This window comes from Oncorhynchus keta, chromosome 29, assembly GCF_023373465.1.
Source record: "Oncorhynchus keta strain PuntledgeMale-10-30-2019 chromosome 29, Oket_V2, whole genome shotgun sequence".
In the NCBI taxonomy this organism is placed as follows: Eukaryota; Metazoa; Chordata; class Actinopteri; order Salmoniformes; family Salmonidae; genus Oncorhynchus; species Oncorhynchus keta.
In genome coordinates this window covers 677,501-702,500 of record NC_068449.1, presented here as the reverse complement: position 1 = coordinate 702,500, position 25,000 = coordinate 677,501, and the positions used below count along the sequence as shown (strand labels likewise).

General features: G+C 40.2%; 1 protein-coding gene across 1 annotated transcript in view; it reads left to right on the top strand.

The window, feature by feature from the left end:
* Positions 1-6,363: 6,363 nt before the first annotated feature.
* Positions 6,364-25,000, top strand: part of LOC118376463 (tandem C2 domains nuclear protein-like) — a 37,373-nt gene continuing 18,736 nt past the window's right edge. Inside the window, exons 1-7 of the mRNA XM_052485469.1 lie at positions 6,364-6,464; positions 6,738-6,808; positions 8,646-8,843; positions 18,333-18,467; positions 19,043-19,125; positions 19,993-20,074; positions 23,224-23,324. Of these exons, the coding sequence (XP_052341429.1) occupies positions 6,739-6,808; positions 8,646-8,843; positions 18,333-18,467; positions 19,043-19,125; positions 19,993-20,074; positions 23,224-23,324 (669 nt within the window). The 5' untranslated portion in view covers positions 6,364-6,464; position 6,738. The remainder of the gene's footprint in view (positions 6,465-6,737; positions 6,809-8,645; positions 8,844-18,332; positions 18,468-19,042; positions 19,126-19,992; positions 20,075-23,223; positions 23,325-25,000) is intronic.

Sequence of the window (25,000 nt, the reverse complement as noted above, 5' to 3'; positions counted from 1 at the left end):
ACTCCTCCACACAGGAGGTAGATGGTTGGACTCCTCCACACAGGAGGTAGATGGTTGGACTCCTCCACACAGGAGGTAGATGGTTGGACTCCTCCACACAGGAGGTAGATGGTTGGACTCCTCCACACAGGAGGTAGATGGTTGGACTCCTCCACACAGGAGGTAGATGGTTGGACTCTTAGATGTTTCATAATCCAACAAGAGAATGGTCGTGGACAGACAGAAAGGTCAAAACCAGATCAGAGCCCAGGAGGGTACAGAGTGGCAGACAGGCTCGTGGTCAGGGCAGGCAGAATGGTCAGGCAGGCGGGTACAGAGTGGCAGACAGGCTCGTGGTCAAGGCAGGCAGAATGGTCAGGCAGGCGGGTACAGAGTGGTAGACAGGCTCGTGGTCAAGGCAGGCAGAATGGTCAGGCAGGAGGGTACAGAGTGGCAGACAGGCTCGTGGTCAAGGCAGGCAGAATGGTCAGGCAGGTGGGTACAGAGTGGCAGACAGGCTCGTGGTCAAGGCAGGCAGAATGGTCAGGCAGGAGGGTAAAGAGTAGCAGACAGGCTCGTGGTCAAGGCAGGCAGAATGGTCAGGCAGGCGGGTAAAGAGTAGCAGACAGGCTCGTGGTCAAGGCAGGCAGAATGGTCAGGCAGGAGGTACAGAGTAGCAGACAGGCTCGTGGTCAAGGCAGGCAGAATGGTCAGGCAGGAGGGTACAGAGTGGCAGACAGGCTCGTGGTCAAGGCAGGCAGAATGGTCAGGCAGGAGGGTACAGAGTGGCAGACAGGCTCGTGGTCAAGGCAGGCAGAATGGTCAGGCAGGAGGGTACAGAGTGGCAGACAGGCTCGTGGTCAAGGCAGGCAGAATGGTCAGGCAGGCGGGTACAGAGTGGCAGACAGGCTCGTGGTCAAGGCAGGCAGAATGGTCAGGCAGGAGGGTACAGAGTGGCAGACAGGCTCGTGGTCAAGGCAGGCAGAATGGTCAGGCAGGAGGGTACAGAGTGGCAGACAGGCTCGTGGTCAAGGCAGGCAGAATGGTCAGGCAGGAGGGTACAGAGTGGCAGACAGGCTCGTGGTCAAGGCAGGCAGAATGGTCAGGCAGGCGGGTACAGAGTCCAGAAACAGGCAAGGGTCAAAACCAGGAGGACTAGAAAAAGGAGAATAGCAAAAAGCAGGAGAACTGGAAAACCGCTGGTTGACATGGAAACATACAAGACGAACTGGCACAGAGAGACAGGAAACACAGGGATAAATACACTGGTACAGAGAGACAGGAAACACAGGGATAAATACACTAGTACAGAGAGACAGGAAACACAGGGATAAATACACTGGTACAGAGAGACAGGAAACACAGGGATAAATACACTGGTACAGAGAGACAGGAAACACAGGGATAAATACACTAGTACAGAGAGACAGGAAACACAGGGATAAATACACTGGTACAGAGAGACAGGAAACACAGGGATAAATACACTGGTACAGAGAGACAGGAAACACAGGGATAAATACACTGGTACAGAGAGACAGGAAACACAGGGATAAATACACTGGTACAGAGAGACAGGAAACACAGGGATAAATACACTAGTACAGAGAGACAGGAAACACAGGGATAAATACACTGGTACAGAGAGACAGGAAACACAGGGATAAATACACTGGTACAGAGAGACAGGAAACACAGGGATAAATACACTGGTACAGAGAGACAGGAAACACAGGGATAAATACACTAGTACAGAGAGACAGGAAACACAGGGATAAATACACTGGTACAGAGAGACAGGAAACACAGGGATAAATACACTCGTACAGAGAGACAGGAAACACAGGGATAAATACATTGGTACAGAGAGACAGGAAACACAGGGATAAATACACTGGTACAGAGAGACAGGAAACACAGGGATAAATACACTGGCACAGAGGACAGGAAACACGGGATAAATACACTGGTAGAGAGAGACAGGAAACACAGGGATAAATACACTGGGACAGAGAGACAGGAAACACAGGGATAAATACACTGGTACAGAGAGACAGGAAACACAGGGATAAATACACTGGTAGAGAGAGACAGGAAACACAGGGATAAATACACTGGCACAGAGAGACAGGAAACACAGGGATAAATACACTGGTACAGAGAGACAGGAAACACAGGGATAAATACACTGGTACAGAGAGACAGGAAACACAGGGATAAACACATTGGTACAGAGAGACAGGAAACACAGGGATAAATACACTGGTACAGAGAGACAGGAAACACAGGGATAAATACACTGGCACAGAGAGACAGGAAACACAGGGATAAATACACTCGTACAGAGAGACAGGAAACACAGGGATAAATACATTGGTACAGAGAGACAGGAAACACAGGGATAAATACACTCGTACAGAGAGACAGGAAACACAGGGATAAATACACTGGCACAGAGAGACAGGAAACACAGGGATAAATACACTCGTACAGAGAGACAGGAAACACAGGGATAAATACATTGGTACAGAGAGACAGGAAACACAGGGATAAATACACTGGTACAGAGAGACAGGAAACACAGGGATAAATACACTCGTAAGAGAGACAGGAAACACAGGGATAAATACATTGGTACAGAGAGACAGGAAACACAGGGATAAATACACTGGTACAGAGAGACAGGAAACACAGGGATAAATACACTGGCACAGAGAGACAGGAAACACGGGGATAAATACACTGGTAGAGAGAGACAGGAAACACAGGGATAAATACACTGGCACAGAGACACAGGAAACACGGGGATAAATACACTGGTAGAGAGAGACAGGAAACACAGGGATAAATACACTGGTACAGAGAGACAGGAAACACAGGGATAAATACATTGGCACAGAGAGACAGGAAACACAGGGATACATACACTGGCACATAGAGACAGGAAACACAGGGATAAATACACTGGTAGAGAGAGACAGGAAACACGGGGATAAATACATTGGTACAGAGAGACAGGAAACACAGGGATAAATACATTGGCACAGAGAGACAGGAAACACAGGGATACATACACTGGCACATAGAGACAGGAAACACAGGGATAAATACACTGGTACAGAGAGACAGGAAACACAGGGATAAATACACTGGCACAGAGAGACAGGAAACACAGGGATAAATACACTGGGAAAGACAAAATAAACAAACACAGAGAGACAGGAAACACAGGGATAAATACACTGGCACAGAGAGACAGGAAACACAGGGATAAATACACTGGTACAGAGAGACAGGAAACACAGGGATAAATACACTGGTACAGAGAGACAGGAAACACAGGGATAAATACACTGGCACAGAGAGACAGGAAACACAGGGATAAATACACTGGCACAGAGAGACAGGAAACACAGGGATAAATACACTGGCACAGAGAGACAGGAAACACAGGGATAAATACACTGGTACAGAGAGACAGGAAACACAGGGATAAATACACTGGTACAGAGAGACAGGAAACACAGGGATAAATACACTGGGGAAAATAAGCGACACCTGGAGGGGGTGGAGACAATAACGAGGACAGGTGAAACAGATCAGGGTGTGACATAAGAACTTCATTAGAGTCAAATGAGACTTGTGAGAAGGGTAGCCTAATAAATGCACTGTACATACAGTTGAAGTCGGAAGTTTACATACACTTAGGTTGGAGTCGTTTTTCAACCACTCCACAAATTTCTTGTTAACAAACTATACTGTAGATTTGGCAAGTTGTTTAGGACATCTACTTTGTGCATGACACAAGTCATTTTCCCAACAATTGTTTACAGACAGATTATTTCACTTATAATTCACTGTATCACAATTCCAGTGGGTCAAAAGTTTACATACACTAAGTTGACTGTGCCTTTAAACAGCTTGGAAAATTCTAGAAAATGATGTCATGGCTTTAGAAGCTTCTGATAGGCTAATTGACATCATTTGAGTCAATTGGAGGTTTACCTGTGGATGTATTTCAAGGCCTACCTTCAAACTCAGTACCTCTTTGCTTGACATCATGGGAAAATCAAAAGAAATCAGCCAAGACCTCAGAAAACAATTTGTAAACCTCCACAAGTCTGGTTCATCCTTGAGAGCAATTTCCAAACGCCTGAAGGTACCATGTTCATCTGTACAAACAATAGTATGCAAGTATAAACACCATGGGACCACGCAGCCGTCATACCGCTCAGGAAGGAGACGCATTCTGTCTCCTAGAGATGAACGTACTTTGGTGTGAAAAGTGCAAATCAATCCCAGAACAACAGCAAAGGACCTTGTGAAGATGCTGGAGGAAACAGGTACAAGTATCCATATCCACTGTAAAACGAGTCCTATATCGACAAAACCTGAAAGGCCATTCAGCAAGGAAGAAGCCACTGCTCCAAAACAGCCATAAAATAGCCAGACTACGGTTTGCAACTGCACATGGGGACAAAGATTGTACTTTTTGGAGAAATGTCCTCTGGTCTGATGAAACAAAAATGTTTGGCCATAATGACCATCGTTATGTTCGGAGGAGAAAGGGGAGGTTTGCAAGCCGAAGAACACCGTCCCAACCATGAAAGATGCGTGTTGAGTCACAGACATGTAATATTCACTGAGCGATTGGTCCAAAACACTGTTAACAATCAATGGCAAGAGGCGGGAAAACTAAGAATCCTAGGATCACTCTACACTGACGACCTGAACTACAAAACTAAACAAATTAAGAAATGCTGGGAAGCTGTAATGAAAGGGGGAGAGGAATTGTAGGGGGGAGGGGACTTCCCCACTGAGGCCCATTCTGAAAACAGGGTCGGTTTTGTGGAACATTTAAAGTTGTAAACACAGTGGAACATTTCAATCGTATGAAGGAGACATGAGAGCCAATGGAAAAGGAGAGATGAGAGCCAAGGAGAAAAGGAGAGATGAGATCCAAGGAGACATGAGATCCAAGGAGAGATGAGAGCCAAGGAGAGATGAGATCCAAGGAGAGATGAGAGCCAAGGAGAGATGTAGAGATGAGAGCCAAGGAGAGATGTAGAGATGAGAGCCAAGGAGAGATGGAGAGATGAGAGCCAAGGAGAGATGGAGAGATGAGAGCCAAGGAGAGATGGAGAGATGAGAGCCAAGGAGAGATTGAGAGATGAGAGCCAAGGAGAGATGGAGAAAAGGAGAGATGAGAGCCAAGGAGAAAAGGAGAGATGAGAGCCAAGGAGAGATGGAGAGATGAGAGCCAACCCTTAAAAGTGGGAGAAAAAGAAATAGAGATGAAGGAATCTCAGGAGTTAATACGAGTCTTCAGAGAGGTAAGAATCACATTTACTCCTTCAAACTGGGTTCCTTTAAGGGGTTGCAGCATCATGTTGTGGGGGTGGCAGCATCATGTTGTGGGGGTGGCAGCATCATGTTGTGGGGGTGGCAGCATCATGTTGTGGGGGTGGCAGCATCATGTTGTGGGGGTGGCAGCATCATGTTGTGGGGGTGGCAGCATCATGTTGTGGGGGTGCTTTGCTGCAGGAGGGACTGGTGCACTTCACAAAATAGATGGCATCATGAGGTGGAAAATTATGTGGATATATTGAAGCAACATCTCAAGACATCAGTTAAAGCTTGGTCGCAAATAGGTCTTCCAAATGGACAATGACCCCAAGCATACTTCCAAAGTTGTGGCAAAATGGCGTAAGGACAACAAAGTCAAGGTATTGGAGTGGCCACCACCTAGAACATATGTGGGAAGAACTGAAAAAGTGTGTGCGAGCAAGGAGGCCTACAAACCTGACCCAGTTACACCATCTCTGTCAGGAGGAATGGGACAAAATTCACCCAACTTATTGTGGGAAGCTTGTGAAAGGAGACCCGAAATGTTTGACCCAAGATAAACAATTTGGTAATGCTACCAAATACTAATTGAGTGTATGTAAACTTCTGACCCACTGGGAATGTGATGAAAGAAATAAAAGCTGAAATAAATCATTCTCTCAACTATTATTCTGACATTTCACATTCTTAAACTAAAGTGATCCTAACAGACCTAAGACAGGGAATGTTTACTAGGATTAAATGTCAGGAATTGTGAAAAACTGAGTAAACTTCCGACTTCAACTGTATGTAGAGAGATTAAGTTGAAGATTATTGTGTGTTATTTATTAAGGAAGCAATTTAGTCTACTGCTTGTTTGTTCTCTTTGTTCAGAGAAGGAAGCTTGTGGTGTTCTTCCGAGAATATCTTGTTGAAGGGCCTTCCCCTTGAGACAGAGTGTGTGTGTGAGCGAGAGAGAGTGCGTGCCAACACTGGTCAACCAGCCCTATAATAGACAGGCACTAAGACCCAACACTATTCTGTGGTTCCAGAGGAGGCTTCTCAGATCAAAACAGACTGGGAGAATTCCCACTGTTCCACCTGTTCTATAGAGAAAGATAGAAGTTCTGCTTCTTCCCGGCGAGATCACCACTCTGCAGGTAATTTAGAAGTTGTTTTTTTTTTCTGGTTGATCCGATTATATTGAGAGATTAGGTATCTTATTGTTACTACATTTTCTAGATATTGATCTATTCTCATCATAAGATATTAGATGACTACTGTCTATTCATTTCATGAAGTATTTTGTGGTCCAGTCAGTTAGAAATGAATGAGAGTCGTTATGAGACTCTTTCAGAGGTCGTTTGCGTCCTGTCCTGTGCTTAACGTTGCACTCTGCTTAAATGTTGACCCTGGTTTGGACTCCATTACAGCATGGCAATGGAATGCATCAAGAACTGCTGCAAAAGCTTCCAAGGCAAAGACAAGGCAATCAAACAGAAAGGTAAATAGTTAACTTTATAAATATTTAAAAAAATATATATATATATTATCAACTGTACTGGATTATTCCGTGTTTTATAGCCTTATATCCTTCTGACAATTGTTTGTTAAATAAAATAGATTTCAGAACAATTGTTTGTTAAATAAAATAGATTTCAGAACAATTGTTTGTTAAATAAAATAGATTTCAGAACAATTGTTTGTTAAATAAAATAGATTTCAGAACAATTGTTTGTTAAATAAAATAGATTTCAGAACAATTGTTTGTTAAATAAAATAGATTTCAGAACAATTGTTTGTTAAATAAAATAGATTTCAGAACAATTGTTTGTTAAATAAAATAGATTTCAGAACAATTGTTTGTTAAATAAAATAGATTTCAGAACAATTGTTTGTTAAATAAAATAGATTTCAGAACAATTGTTTGTTAAATAAAATAGATTTCAGAACAATTGTTTGTTAAATAAAATAGATTTCAGAACAATTGTTTGTTATATAAAATAGATTTCAGAACAATTGTTTGTTAAATAAAATAGATTTCAGAACAATTGTTTGTTAAATAAAATAGATTTCAGAACAATTGTTTGTTAAATAAAATAGATTTCAGAACAATTGTTTGTTAAATAAAATAGATTTCAGAACAATTGTTTGTTAAATAAAATAGATTTCAGAACAATTGTTTGTTAAATAAAATAGATTTCAGAACAATTGTTTGTTAAATAAAATAGATTTCAGAACAATTGTTTATTAAATAAAATAGATTTCAGAACAATTGTTTGTTAAATAAAATAGATTTCAGAACAATTGTTTGTTAAATAAAATAGATTTCAGAACAATTGTTTGTTAAATAAAATAGATTTCAGAACAATTGTTTGTTATATAAAATATAGATTTCAGAACAATTGTTTGTTAAATAAAATAGATTTCAGAACAATTGTTTGTTAAATAAAATAGATTTCAGAACAATTGTTTGTTAAATAAAATAGATTTCAGATCAATTGTTTGTTAAATAAAATAGATTTCAGAACAATTGTTTATTAAATAAAATAGATTTCAGAACAATTGTTTGTTAAATAAAATAGATTTCAGAACAATTGTTTGTTAAATAAAATAGATTTCAGAACAAAATACCATTTTGTTTTACGTTTTTGTAAGTTGTTCCTTTTTCCATTTCAATATATATTTATATTTATATATATTTATAATATTTCAAATAGTCAAATATAGGATATTGCTCAAATGACATGTGATACGTGATTAGTATGTGATGAATGTCCTGTACTCTGTAGAGTTCACATTGAAAATTGCCCCCTGGGAGTGGAATTATCTCTTTCAATAAGTGGGATATAAACTATACTGAACAAAAATATAAACACAACATGTAAAATGTTGATCCCATGTTTCACGAGCTGAAATAAAAGATCCCTGAAATGTTCCATAAGTCGCCTGCAACTTAGTTTTTAGGGAATTTGGTAGTATGTCCTACTGGCCTCACAACTGCAGACCACGTGTAACCACGGCAACCCAGGACTTCCACATCCGCCTTCTTCACATCCTAGACCAGCCACCGAGACAGCTGATGAAATTGAGGAGTATTTCTGTCTATAATGAAGCCCTTTTGTGGGGAAAAAAGTCATTCCGATTGGCTGGGCCATCGCTGGCCCCCGCCCAGTCATGTGAAATCCATAGATTAGGGCCTAATGAATTTATTTCAATGGGACTGATTTCCTTAAATCAACTGTAACTCAGTAAAATCATTGAAATTGTTGCATGTTGCGTTTTTTGATATTTTTTGTTCAGTATATTTGAACTGATCCATGTATGTCTATGCTCTGTAGTGATAACGGTGAAGATGTCCCCTGCCAGAGCCATCTCAGGTGACCCCAGGAAGAGTGTAGGGGTATCAGAGGACTATCTCCTCTCCAAACTCCCCCCGGGTGGGAAAGACATTCCCTTTGTCATCCCCACGTTCAAACCTTCCTACATCCAACCGCCAGGCTCACGTTACCTCGGCAACCAGACACCGTGGCTACACAGTACGAACCAATCAATCAATGTATTTTTGTTGTTGTTTGTTTTTACTAGAGGACAGTTCTTTACTATATGTATGTATGTATGTATGTATGTATGTATGTATGTATGTATGTATGTATGTATGTATGTATGTATGTATGTATGTATGTATGTATGTATGTATGTATGTATGTATGTATGTATGTATGTATGTATGTATGTATGTATGTATGTGTAAATCCATATAGGTTATATTACTAGAGGACAGTTCTTTACTATATATATATATATATATATAAAACCAGGTTTTATTACTAGAGAACAGTTCTTTACTATATATATATATACAGTGCCTTGCGAAAGTATTCGGCCCCCTTGAACTTTGCGACCTTTTGCCACATTTCAGGCTTCAAACATAAAGATATAAAACTGTATTTTTTTGTGAAGAATCAACAACAAGTGGGACACAATCATGAAGTGGAACGACATTTATTGGATATTTCAAACTTTTTTAACAAATCAAAAATGGAAAAATTGGGCGTGCAAAATTATTCAGCCCCCTTAAGTTAATACTTTGTAGCGCCACCTTTTGCTGCGATTACAGCTGTAAGTCGCTTGGGGTATGTCTCTATCAGTTTTGCACATCGAGAGACTGACATTTTTCCCATTCCTCCTTGCAAAACAGCTCGAGCTCAGTGAGGTTGAATGGAGAGCATTTGTGAACAGCAGTTTTCAGTTCTTTCCACAGATTCTCGATTGGATTCAGGTCTGGACTTTGACTTCGCCATTCTAACACCTGGATATGTTTATTTTTGAACCATTCCATTGTAGATTTTCCTTTATGTTTTGGATCATTGTCTTGTTGGAAGACAAATCTCCGTCCCAGTCTCAGGTCTTTTGCAGACTCCATCAGGTTCCATTCTTCCAGAATGGTCCTGTATTTGGCTCCATCCATCTTCCCATCAATTTTAACCATCTTCCCTGTCCCTGCTGAAGAAAAGCAGGCCCAAACCATGATGCTGCCACCACCATGTTTGACAGTGGGGATGGAGTGTTCAGGGTGATGAGCTGTGTTGCTTTTACGCCAAACATTACATTTTGCATTGTTGCCAGATTTGTGCAATATACGACTGATTGTTGTCCTATGGACAGAGTGTCCCACCTCAGCTGTAGATCTCTGCAGTTCATCCAGAGTGATCATGGGCCTCTTGGCTGCATCTCTGATCAGTCTTCTCCTTGTATGAGCTGAAAGTTTAGAGGGACGGCCAGGTCTTGGTAGATTTGCAGTGGTCTGATACTCCTTCCATTTCAATATTATCGCTTTGCACAGTGCTCCTTCGACACATCGACCTATGGATCCAGCAGGCTCAGTTATCCAGGGGTAGTTTAACTTCCGTCCTGCCTCTTCTCTGATCCGAGCGGCTATTCCTCGACCGAGAACCTAAATATAACGTTTCAATACAGCCTAAATATTTGTCGTTTAACTTGTAAATGGCCACATGTCCGGGGTCACCGTTTTTAAGTCCCGAAAAAAATAAAAAATAAATCACTTTTTTGTGAAAATGGTTAAAAAATATTTTCGGGGTCCTTTCCAGAATGGCGCAAATTCGTCACCGTTTTTAAGTCCCGAAAAAAAAAAAAAAAAAAAAAAATCAATTTTTTTCAAGCTTAGTCAAAGTATGACGCATTTGTCCTTGACACCGGGAACTGTCGGCTTCGTGCCAAATTCTTGCCAAACGTGAGTCTTTTCCTATGAAATAACTCGTACATTATTATTTTTTTTTAGCTCACAGTACATTTCGTTTCAGGGCTGGGTTTTATTTGAATGGTACCACCCACTAGCATGGCGTTGTTTATTAATGAATCAGGTGCACCTGCAAAGTCGTCGAGTCGCGACTGAGTTGAGCAACATAACAGATCTTCTTTGGCTACAGCAAAGATGAGAGATGAATGTGAATATAGTTCACTCAGGCCTTTTACCGTTCAATATTTTGAAAAGGGGCGGGTCTCCCATAGACACCAATGTAATAGCAGCTGGGGTCTGGTCTACTTAGTTGAATTGACTTTCATTGAACCAGGGGTGGGAAAAAAAACAGCTGGAGTTGGGTGTCTCACTTCCTCTACCTTCTCTGACTACATGTTATAGCCGTAGTCTACACTTGGCTCCTTCACTTTTTATCATTATTTATTTATTATAATAATCCTTTGGATAATTTGTCAAGTTTCACTTGTTTTTTTTCTCTCGCTAGTCTGTTTTAAAACAAAGATATACACCTGAGTATACCTGAGTCTGTTTTAAAACAAAGATATACACCTGAGTATACCTGAGTCTGTTTTAAAACAAAGATATACACCTGAGTATACCTGAGTCTGTTTTAAAACAAAGATATACACCTGAGTATACCTGAGTCTGTTTTAAAACAAAGATATACACCTGGGTATACCTGAGTCTGTTTTAAAACAAAGATATACACCTGAGTATACCTGAGTCTGTAATAAAACAAATATATACACCTGGGTATACCTGAGTCTGTTTTAAAACAAAGATATACACCTGAGTATACCTGAGTCTGTTTTAAAACAAAGATATACACCTGAGTATACCTGAGTCTGTTTTAAAACAAAGATATACACCTGAGTATACCTGAGTCTGTTTTAAAACAAAGATATACACCTGAGTATACCTGAGTCTGTTTTAAAACAAAGATATACACCTGGGTATACCTGAGTCTGTTTTAAAACAAAGATATACACCTGAGTATACCTGAGTCTGTAATAAAACAAATATATACACCTGGGTATACCTGAGTCTGTTTTAAAACAAAGATATACACCTGAGTATACCTGAGTCTGTTTTAAAACAAAGATATACACCTGAGTATACCTGAGTCTGTTTTAAAACAAAGATATACACCTGGGTATACCTGAGTCTGTTTTAAAACAAAGATATACACCTGAGTATACCTGAGTCTGTTTTAAAACAAAGATATACACCTGAGTATACCTGAGTCTGTTTTAAAACAAAGATATACACCTGAGTATACCTGAGTCTGTTTTAAAACAAAGATATACACCTGAGTATACCTGAGTCTGTAATAAAACAAATATATACACCTGGGTATACCTGAGTCTGTTTTAAAACAAAGATATACACCTGAGTATACCTGAGTCTGTTTTAAAACAAAGATATACACCTGAGTATACCTGAGTCTGTTTTAAAACAAAGATATACACCTGGGTATACCTGAGTCTGTTTTAAAACAAAGATATACACCTGAGTATACCTGAGTCTGTTTTAAAACAAAGATATACACCTGAGTATACCTGAGTCTGTTTTAAAACAAAGATATACACCTGAGTATACCTGAGTCTGTTTTAAAACAAAGATATACACCTGAGTATACCTGAGTCTGTTTTAAAACAAAGATATACACCTGGGTATACCTGAGTCTGTTTTAAAACAAAGATATACACCTGGGTATACCTGAGTCTGTTTTAAAACAAAGATATACACCTGAGTATACCTGAGTCTGTTTTAAAACAAAGATATACACCTGGGTATACCTGAGTCTGTTTTAAAACAAAGATATACACCTGAGTATACCTGAGTCTGTTTTAAAACAAAGATATACACCTGAGTATACCTGAGTCTGTTTTAAAACAAAGATATACACCTGAGTATACCTGAGTCTGTTTTAAAACAAAGATATACACCTGAGTATACCTGAGTCTGTTTTAAAACAAAGATATACACCTGAGTATACCTGAGTCTGTTTTAAAACAAAGATATACACCTGAGTATACCTGAGTCTGTTTTAAAACAAAGATATACACCTGAGTATACCTGAGTCTGTTTTAAAACAAAGATATACACCTGAGTATACCTGAGTCTGTTTTAAAACAAAGATATACACCTGGGTATACCTGAGTCTGTTTTAAAACAAAGATATACACCTGAGTATACCTGAGTCTGTTTTAAAACAAAGATATACACCTGAGTATACCTGAGTCTGTTTTAAAACAAAGATATACACCTGGGTATACCTGAGTCTGTTTTAAAACAAAGATATACTGAGTCTGTTTTAAAACAAAGATATACACCTGATATACCTGAGTCTGTTTTAAAACAAAGATATACACCTGAGTATACCTGAGTCTGTTTTAAAACAAAGATATACACCTGAGTATACCTGAGTCTGTTTTAAAACAAAGATATACACCTGAGTATACCTGAGTCTGTTTTAAAACAAAGATATACACCTGAGTATACCTGAGTCTGTTTTAAAACAAAGATATACACCTGGGTATACCTGAGTCTGTTTTAAAACAAAGATATACACCTGGGTATACCTGAGTCTGTTTTAAAACAAAGATATACACCTGGGTATACCTGAGTCTGTTTTAAAACAAAGATATACACCTGGTATACCTGAGTCTGTTTTAAAACAAAGATATACACCTGAGTATGTTTTACCTGAGTCTGTTTTAAAACAAAGATATACACCTGAGTATACCTGAGTCTGTTTTAAAACAAAGATATACACCTGAGTATACCTGAGTCTGTTTTAAAACAAAGATATACACCTGAGTATACCTGAGTCTGTTTTAAAACAAAGATATACACCTGAGTATACCTGAGTCTGTTTTAAAACAAAGATATACACCTGAGTATACCTGAGTCTGTTTTAAAACAAAGATATACACCTGAGTATACCTGAGTCTGTTTTAAAACAAAGATATACACCTGAGTATACCTGAGTCTGTTTTAAAACAAAGATATACACCTGAGTATACCTGAGTCTGTTTTAAAACAAAGATATACACCTGGGTATACCTGAGTCTGTTTTAAAACAAAGATATACACCTGAGTATACCTGAGTCTGTTTTAAAACAAAGATATACACCTGAGTATACCTGAGTCTGTTTTAAAACAAAGATATACACCTGGGTATACCTGAGTCTGTTTTAAAACAAAGATATACACCTGAGTATACCTGAGTCTGTTTTAAAACAAAGATATACACCTGGGTATACCTGAGTCTGTTTTAAAACAAAGATATACACCTGGGTATACCTGAGTCTGTTTTAAAACAAAGATATACACCTGAGTATACCTGAGTCTGTTTTAAAACAAAGATATACACCTGGGTATACCTGAGTCTGTTTTAAAACAAAGATATACACCTGGGTATACCTGAGTCTGTTTTTAAAACAAAGATATACACCTGAGTATACCTGAGTCTGTTTTAAAACAAAGATATACACCTGAGTATACCTGAGTCTGTTTTAAAACAAAGATATACACCTGAGTATACCTGAGTCTGTTTTAAAACAAAGATATACACCTGAGTATACCTGAGTCTGTTTTAAAACAAAGATATACACCTGAGTATACCTGAGTCTGTTTTAAAACAAAGATATACACCTGAGTATACCTGAGTCTGTTTTAAAACAAAGATATACACCTGAGTATACCTGAGTCTGTTTTAAAACAAATATATACACCTGGGTATACCTGAGTCTGTTTTAAAACAAAGATATACACCTGAGTATACCTGAGTCTGTTTTAAAACAAAGATATACACCTGAGTATACCTGAGTCTGTTTTAAAACAAAGATATACACCTGAGTATACCTGAGTCTGTTTTAAAACAAAGATATACACCTATATACCTGAGTCTGTTTTAAAACAAAGATATACACCTGAGTATACCTGAGTCTGTTTTAAAACAAAGATATACACCTGAGTATACCTGAGTCTGTTTTAAAACAAAGATATACACCTGGGTATACCTGAGTCTGTTTTAAAACTAAGATATACACCTGAGTATACCTGAGTCTGTTTTAAAACAAAGATATACACCTGATATACCTGAGTCTGTTTTTTAAAACAAAGATATACACCTGAGTATACCTGAGTCTGTTTTAAAACAAAGATATACACCTGGGTATACCTGACCAGAGGGTGAGTCTGTTTTAAAAACAAAGATATACACCTGGGTATACCTGAGTCTGTTTTAAAACAAAGATATACACCTGAGTATACCTGAGTCTGTTTTAAAACAAAGATATACACCTGAATACCTGAGTCTGTTTTAAAACAAAGATATACACCTGAGTATACCTGAGTCTGTTTTAAAACAAAGATATACACCTGAGTATACCTGAGTCTGTTTTAAAACAAAGATATACACCTGAGTATACCTGAGTCTGTTTTAAAACAAATATATACACCTGGGTATACCTGAGTCTGTTTTAAAACAAAGATATACACCTGAGTATACCTGAGTCTGTTTTAAAACAAAGATATACACCTGAGTATACCTGAGTCTGTTTTAAAACAAAGATATACACCTGAGTATACCTGAGTCTGTTTTAAAACAAAGATATACACCTGAGTATACCTGAGTCTGTATTAAAACAAAGATATACACCTGAGTATACCTGAGTCTGTTTTAAAACAAAGATATACACCTGAGTATACCTGAGTCTGTTTTAAAACAAAGATATACACCTGAGTATACCTGAGTCTGTTTTAAAACAAAGATATACACCTGAGTATACCTGAGTCTGTTTTAAAACAAAGATATACACCTGAGTATACCTGAGTCTGTTTTAAAACAAAGATATACACCTGAGTATACCTGAGTCTGTTTTAAAACAAAGATATACACCTGGGTATACCTGAGTCTGTTTTAAAACAAAGATATACACCTGGGTATACCTGAGTCTGTTTTAAAACAAAGATATACACCTGAGTATACCTGAGTCTGTTTTAAAACAAAGATATACACCTGAGTATACCTGAGTCTGTTTTAAAACAAAGATATACACCTGAGTATACCTGAGTCTGTTTTAAAACAAAGATATACACCTGGGTATACCTGAGTCTGTTTTAAAACAAAGATATACACCTGAGTATACCTGAGTCTGTTTTAAAACAAAGATATACACCTGGGTATACCTGAGTCTGTTTTAAAACAAAGATATACACCTGGGTATACCTGAGTCTGTTTTAAAACAAAGATATACACCTGAGTATACCTGAGTCTGTTTTAAAACAAATATATACACCTGGGTATACCTGAGTCTGTTTTAAAACAAAGATATACACCTGAGTATACCTGAGTCTGTTTTAAAACAAAGATATACACCTGAGTATACCTGAGTCTGTTTTAAAACAAAGATATACACCTGGGTATACCTGAGTCTGTTTTAAAACAAAGATATACACCTGAGTATACCTGAGTCTGTTTTAAAACAAAGATATACACCTGAGTATACCTGAGTCTGTTTTAAAACAAAGATATACACCTGAGTATACCTGAGTCTGTTTTAAAACAAAGATATACACCTGAGTATACCTGAGTCTGTTTTAAAACAAAGATATACACCTGAGTATACCTGAGTCTGTTTTAAAACAAAGATATACACCTGGGTATACCTGAGTCTGTTTTAAAACAAAGATATACACCTGAGTATACCTGAGTCTGTTTTAAAACAAAGATATACACCTGGGTATACCTGAGTCTGTTTTAAAACAAAGATATACACTGAGTATACCTGAGTCTGTTTTTTTAAAACAAAGATATACACCTGGGTATACCTGAGTCTGTTTTAAAACAAAGATATACACCTGAGTATACCTGAGTCTGTTTTAAAACAAAGATATACACCTGAGTATACCTGAGTCTGTTTTAAAACAAAGATATACACCTGAGTATACCTGAGTCTGTTTTAAAACAAAGATATACACCTGAGTATACCTGAGTCTGTTTTAAAACAAAGATATACACCTGAGTATACCTGAGTCTGTTTTAAAACAAAGATATACACCTGAGTATACCTGAGTCTGTTTTAAAACAAAGATATACACCTGGGTATACCTGAGTCTGTTTTAAAACAAAGATATACACCTGAGTATACCTGAGTCTGTTTTAAAACAAAGATATACACCTGGTATACCTGAGTCTGTTTTAAAACAAAGATATACACCTGAGTATACCTGAGTCTGTTTTAAAACAAAGATATACACCTGAGTATACCTGAGTCTGTTTTAAAACAAAGATATACACCTGGGTATACCTGAGTCTGTTTTAAAACAAAGATATACACCTGAGTATACCTGAGTCTGTTTTAAAACAAAGATATACACCTGGGTATACCTGAGTCTGTTTTAAAACAAAGATATACACCTGGGTATACCTGAGTCTGTTTTAAAACAAAGATATACACCTGAGTATACCTGAGTCTGTTTTAAAACAAAGATATACACCTGGGTATACCTGAGTCTGTTTTAAAACAAAGATATACACCTGGGTATACCTGAGTCTGTTTTAAAACAAAGATATACACCTGGGTATACCTGAGTCTGTTTTAAAACAAAGATATACACCTGAGTATACCTGAGTCTGTTTTAAAACAAAGATATACACCTGAGTATACCTGAGTCTGTTTTAAAACAAAGATATACACCTGAGTATACCTGAGTCTGTTTTAAAACAAAGATATACACCTGAGTATACCTGAGTCTGTTTTAAAACAAAGATATACACCTGAGTATACCTGAGTCTGTTTTAAAACAAAGATATACACCTGGGTATACCTGAGTCTGTTTTAAAACAAAGATATACACCTGAGTATACCTGAGTCTGTTTTAAAACAAAGATATACACCTGGGTATACCTGAGTCTGTTTTAAAACAAAGATATACACCTGGGTATACCTGAGTCTGTTTTAAAACAAAGATATACACCTGGGTATACCTGAGTCTGTTTTAAAACAAAGATATACACCTGGGTATAGGAAACCACTGAGAACACTTGCTCTCCCCATAGACATAGACTGACCAGGTGAAAAGCTATGATCTCTTATTGATGTCACTACTTCAAATCAGTGCAGATGAATCGGAGGAGAGGTTAAAGGTTAAAGAAGGATTTTTAAGCATTGAGACATGGATTGTGTGTGCCATTCAGAGGGTGAAGTGGCAAGACAAAAGTATGTACGTGCCTTTGAATGAGGTATGGTAGTCGGTGCCAGGCGCACACTGGTTTTGTGTCAAGAACTGCAACGCTGCTGGTTTTATTTCTTTCTCCCACGCACCAACAGTTTCCCGTGTGTATCAAGAATGGTCCACTAAAGGACATCCGACCGACTTGACGAAACTGTGCAACTCAATATATGGAAGGTGTTCTTAATGTTTTGTACACTCGGTGTATATGACCATTTTATAAATGACAAAACTGTGCAACTCAATATAAGGAAGGTGTTCTTAATGTTTTGTACGCTCGGTGTATATGACCATTTTATAAATGGTCAAATTGTGTGTGATATGATTGCATTTTGGAACACCACCCCAAAAATGAATGGTTTTGACCAGGGTCAAACTATCACAATAATCTACCAACTGTGCATTGATTATGTTGATAAACTCTGTGTGTACCCCAGGTTTAGGTGATGTGTCCTGTAACTTCTGACCTGTGACCTCTAACCTTTGTTGACCCCCGTGTCAGCCAGTAGCGCCTATGCAGAGAGGAAGGCTGAGCTGTCAGGGGACAGTCATATCATCTATAACCCTGACTCCTCCCCCAACATGTGTCCCAGGACAACACCACACAGCACCCTGAAAAATACTCCCCGTGGATCAGGTGTGTACTGTGGTGTCACCCTAACACTAACCCTGTACTGTAAAATCACACTAACGCAGTACTGTAAAATCACACTAACCCTGTACTGTAAAATCACACTAACCCTGTACTGTAAAATCACACTAACCCTGTACTGTAAAATCACACTAACCCTGTACTGTAAAATCACACTAACCCTGTACTGTAAAATCACACTAACCCTGTACTGTAAAATCACACTAACCTCTGAATCTACAATATCAGAAAAATAAAATAGAAAATGTTTAATTTTAATTATTTTTTAAAATTGTACCTTTATTTAACCAGGCAAGTCAGTTAAGAACACATTCTTATTTTCAATGACGGCCTGGGAACAGTGGGTTAACTGCCTGTTCAGGGGCAGAACGACAGATTTGTACCTTGTCAGCTCGGGGGTTTGAACTCGCAACCTTCCGGTTACTAGTCCAACGCTCTAACCACTAGGCTACGCTGCCGCCCCCAAAAATCATCACACTATGAAAGGTTCACAGTGTTTAATTTAGCTTTAGATGTTCTTGTGTCTTTTATGTACCGTTAACTGATGGCTTGGCTTTCAGGTGGGAATATGAAGACTGGAACACAGAGTCTGAGTAAATCTATGTTTAATCTGTCTAACCCCAGCCTTCACAGCCACATACAGGTGAGGTTTTATGTTTACTGTAATATTTATTTAACTCAGCACCTGTGAAGCCACAGTAAACAAAGCCTAACGCCTAACCTATGAGCTGCCGTACCTATTTCTGAACCTCGTAATAAATCATTGTGCGCCACTTGTACCATCAGTGTTTTCATTGACCGTTACTCACCGTTCTGTCTGGTAAAAGACGGAGCAAATCTCTGTTGATTGTGTTAAATGAAGTGTAAATCAATCAAAAACATGTATATGTAGTGTTTTACAAAGGGTTTGGTTAGGGCTGTCCGGGTGGGGTTCTCTTCGCTGCATTAGTAAAGGATATCGCGTAGTTCTGTATCGTATTCGCGTGTCATCAACAACCCATTGGTTACCAGGTGTATATATATATATATATATAGTGAAGCCGTTATGAATACTCCGTATCTAGTGTCTCGCCCCCAAAACCACAAAGAAACATTACAAAGCTCTCGTACTGAACCTCGTCATAAATAACGCGATAAACTCCAGTGCTGCGCGTGCTTCCGTCTGAACGAATAGTACTCCTGAGTTGTATTCCAAATGGTATTATATTGCCTTTTATATTCACCTTTGGGCCCTGGTCAAAAGTAGCGCAAGTAGTCGTTTGGCTGTCTTTAGTGTGTTGTATTGTTTTTACAACGCCTTATTGGGGAAACTACCTTTTTTTTTTTTTTTTACAGCTGTTGCTATGTTTAGTGTAGTGTAATTATGCATACAGGAAGATCATAAAAGAGTCTGTTTGAGTATCCTGTTCACGTCCTGTTGACTTTCTCTTGATATCATGCAATGTTGTCTCTGTGTTTTGTTGCGACATTTGCTTCCAGTGGTTTACGTTGTGTGTTTATCCCGACGCAGCAGTATGACAGTGTGTCCAACGTCCAGAGCAGCAGTGCTTCGTCCTCTACGAGGGACTCCCTGGGGAGCAGCCGTAGTCTTGGTAACCATTACACCATTACACGCAGGCACACACACACAGGCACGCAGGCACACACACACGCACGCACGCACGCACACGCACACACACACACACACACACACACACACACACACACCAGGGTTGGACATAAATCACATTTCAATTATGGTAATGAATCTGAACAGAACATGCAACTCATGTAATGAAGCAGTCAATTTCAAACATTTGTCAAAATGCAATTCATGTGAAAACACCATTCTGAACATCACACCTGAAAAAACACCATTCTGAACATCACACCTGAAAAAACACCATTCTGAACATCACACCTGAAAAAACACCATTCTGAACAGCACACCTGAAAAAACACCATTCTGAACAGCACACCTGAAAAAACACCATTCTGAACAGCACACCTGAAAAAACACCATTCTGAACAGCACACCTGAAAAAACACCATTCTGAACAGAACACCTGAAAAAACACCATTCTGAACAGAACACCTGAAAAAACACCATTCTGAACAGAACACCTGGGAAAACACCATTCTGAACAGCACACCTGGGAAAACACCATTCTGAACAGAGCACCTGAAAAACACCATTCTGAACATCACAAAAAAAAACACCATTCTGAACAGCACACCTGGAAAAACACCATTCTGAACAGCACACCTGGAAAAACACCATTCTGAACAGAACACCTGAAAAAACACCATTCTGAACAGAACACCTGAAAAACACCATTCTGAACAGCACACCTGAAAAAACACCATTCTGAACATCACACCTGAAAAAACACCATTCTGAACAGAACACCTGAAAAAACACCATTCTGAACAGAACACCTGGAAAACACCATTCTGAACAGCACACCTGGGAAAACACCATTCTGAACAGAACACCTGGGAAAACACCATTCTGAACAGCACACCTGGGAAAACACCATTCTGAACAGCACACCTGGGAAAACACCATTCTGAACAGAGCACGTGAAAAAACACCATTCTGAACAGAACACCTGAAAAAACACCATTCTGAACAGAACACCTGAAAAAACACCATTCTGAACAGCACACCTGAAAAAACACCATTCTGAACAGCACACCTGAAAAAACACCATTCTGAACAGCACACCTGAAAACACCATTCTGAAAACACCTGGGAAAACCATTCTGAACAGAACACCTGGAAAACACCATTCTGAACAGCACACCTGGGAAAACACCATTCTGAACAGAACACCTGGAAAACACCATTCTGAACAGAGCACACCTGAACAAACACCATTCTGAACAGCACACCTGGGAAAACACCATTCTGACCACCATTCTGAACAGAACACCTGGGAAAACACCATTCTGAACAGAACACCTGGGAAAACACCATTCTGAAAAACACAAAACACCATTCTGAACAGCACACCTGGGAAAACACCATTCTGAACAGCACCTGAAAAAACACACTGGAAAACTGGAACAGCACACCTGGGAAAACACCATTCTGAACAGCACACCTGGGAAAACACCATTCTGAACAGCACACCTGGGAAAACACCATTCTGAACAGCACACCTGGGAAAACACCATTCTGAACAGCACACCTGGGAAAACACCATTCTGAACAGCACACCTGGGAAAACACCATTCTGAACAGAAAACACACCATTCTGAACATCACACCTGAAAAACACCATTCTGAACAGAACACCTGGGAAAACCATTCTGAACAGCACACCTTTCTGAACAGCACACCTGGGAAAACACCATTCTGAACAGAACACCTGGGAAAACACCATTCTGAACAGAACACCTGGAAAACACCATTCTGAACAGAACACCTGGGAAAACACCATTCTGAACAGAACACCTGGGAAAACACCATTCTGAACAGAACACCTGGAAAACACCATTCTGAACAGCACACCTGGAAAACACCATTCTGAACAGAACACCTGGGAAAACACCATTCTGAACAGAACACCTGAAAAAACACCATTCTGAACAGAACACCTGGAAAACACCATTCTGAACAGCAAAAACACCATTCTGAACAGAACACCTGGGAAAACACCATTCTGAACAGAACACCTGAAAAACACCATTCTGAACAGCACACCTGGGAAAACACCATTCTGAACAGAACACCTGAAAAAACACCATTCTGAACAGCACACCTGGGAAAACACCATTCTGAACAGAGCACCTGAAAAAACACCATTCTGAACAGCACACCTGGGAAAACACCATTCTGAACAGAACACCTGGGAAAACACCATTCTGAACAGCACACCTGGGAAAACACCATTCTGAACAGCACACCTGGGAAAACACCATTCTGAACAGCACACCTGGAAAACACCATTCTGAACAGCACACGTGATAGCCATTTCATATGTGACAGATTAAAATCTATGTTAGAAACTTAGAAAGTGGGGGAATCTAAAGATGCAACAACTAGGATGGGTTGATAATATGTCTAGGATTGTGCCTTTTGGTTTCTGGACAACGAAAGAAAGGTAATATGAAAAGCAATAAACTCTTAGAGTTTTTTTCCCCCAAAAGTTTTATTTGTCAGTCTCCATAGAATAACCCCTTTTGGTTCCCGGTAGAACTCTTTTGGGTTCCATGTAGAACCCTCTGTGGAAAAGGGTTTTTACATGAAACTAAAAAGGGTTCTACCTGGAACCAAAAAGGGTTCTTCCTGGAACCAAAAAAAGGGTTCTTCCTGGAACCAAAAAGGGTTCTTCCTGGAACCAAAAAGGGTTCATCCTGGAACCAAAATGTGTTCTACCTGGAACCAAAATGGGTTCTTCAAAGGGTTCTCCTATGGGGATAGCAAAAGAACCATTTCAGTTTCTAGATAGCACCATTTGTTTCTAAGAGTGTTAAACAGGAGAGAAACGCCAGGACAGTGGGTCCAATAGGAAATACACTGTCTGAAATTATATAATTACTCCTGTCTATACAGAAATAAATTAAATCATTAATTAAATCATTCAAATTACGATGTAGAACCTTTTCCACAGAGGGTTCTACATGGAACCCAAAAGGGTTCTCCTATGGGGATAGCCGAAGAAACCTTTCGGAACCCTATTGTTCTTGGAGTGTAGGCTACGATGTCGTGTTTTCCGTTGAGCTAACGTATGTCTCTGTATTGCTTGTCTTGTAGAGTCCATCACGTTGTCAGGCGATGAGAGGGAGCTTGGGATGGTGTGTGTCCGGCTGAGTTACCAGGAGGACCTGGAGCAGGTGTGGATCACGTTGGTACAGGTACGGTTTCAGGCCGGGAGGAAGGGTGAGGATGAGGGATTTGGGGACTAAAGGGCCCATTGTACCTGCCTTCTAGGTGGCTGAATGGGGCCTCTGTCTCAGACTGTTGCATCAGAAACCAGGGCCCAGAATCTCCATCTCAATATCTCCTCTCAAGTCACTGCTCTGTTAACTTCTGAGAGGTTCCTCACTCAAGAGGAATAATGATGAGCAAAACTTAAAATGGTCATAGACTTCTGATCATATAACAAAACGATCACAATGTAGATACACTAACAAGTAAATGGCGACACAAGTCCCTGTATAATAAATACACTATCTAGCCAGCCCCCCAGCTCTGTAGCCAGCCCTCCAACTCTGTAGCCAGCCCTCCAACTCTGTAGCCAGCCCTCCAACTCTGTAGCCAGCCCTCCAACTCTGTAGCCAGCCCCCCAACTCTGTAGCCAGCCCTCCAACTCTGTAGCCAGCCCTCCAACTCTGTAGCCAGCCCCCAGCTCTGTAGCCAGCCCTCCAACTCTGTAGCCAGCCCTCCAACTCTGTAGCCAGCCCCCCAGCTCTGTAGCCAGCCCTCCAACTCTGTAGCCAGCCCTCCAACTCTGCAGCCAGCCCTCCATCTCTGTAGCCAGCCCTCCAACTCTGTAGCCAGCCCCCCAGCTCTGTAGCCAGCCCTCCTGCTCTGTAGCCAGCCCCCAACTCTGTAGCCAGCCCCCAACTCTGTAGCCAGCCCTCCAACTCTGTAGCCAGCCCTCCAACTCTGTAGCCAGCCCCCCAACTCTGTAGCCAGCTCTCCAATTCTGTAGCCAGCACTCCAACTCTGTAGCCAGCCCTCCTGCTCTGTAGCCAGCCCCCAACTCTGTAGCCAGCCCCCCAACTCTGTAGCCAGACTTCTAGCTCTGTAGCCAGTCCTCTAGATTTGTAGCCAGACCTCTAGCTCTGTAGCCAGACCTCTAGCTCTGTAGCCAGAACTCTAGCTCTGTAGCCAGACCTCCAGCTCTGTAGCCATACCCCCAACTCTGTAGCCAGCCCTCCAGCTCTGTAGCCAGCCCTCCAGCTCTGTAGCCAGCCCTCCAGCTCTGTAGCCAGCCCTCCAACTCTGTAGCCAGCCCTCCAACTCTGTAGCCAGCCCTCCAACTCTGTAGCCAGACCTCCAACTCTGTAGCCAGCCCTCCAACTCTGTAGCCAGGCCTCCAACTCTGAAGCCAGCCCTCCAACTCTGAAGCCAGACCTCCAACTCTGTAGCCATACCTCCAACTCTGTAGCCAGACCTCCAACTCTGTAGCCATACCCCCAGCTCTGTAGCCATACCCCCAGCTCTGTAGCCAGACCTCTAGATCTGTAGCCAGACCTCTAGCTCTGTAGCCAGATCTTTGGCTCTGTAGCCAGACCTCTAGATCTGTAGCCAGAACCTCTAGATCTGTAGCCAGCTCTTCAACTCTGTAGCCAGACCTCTAGATCTGTAGCCAGAACCTCTAGATCTGTAGCCAGACCTCTAGATCTGTAGCCAGCTCTTCAACTCTGTAGCCAGACCTCTAGATCTGTAGCCAGAACCTCTAGATCTGTAGCCAGACCTCTAGATCTGTAGCCAGACCTCTAGATCTGTAGCCAGAACCTCTAGATCTGTAGCCAGAACCTCTAGATCTGTAGCCAGACCTCTAGATCTGTAGCCAGAACCTCTA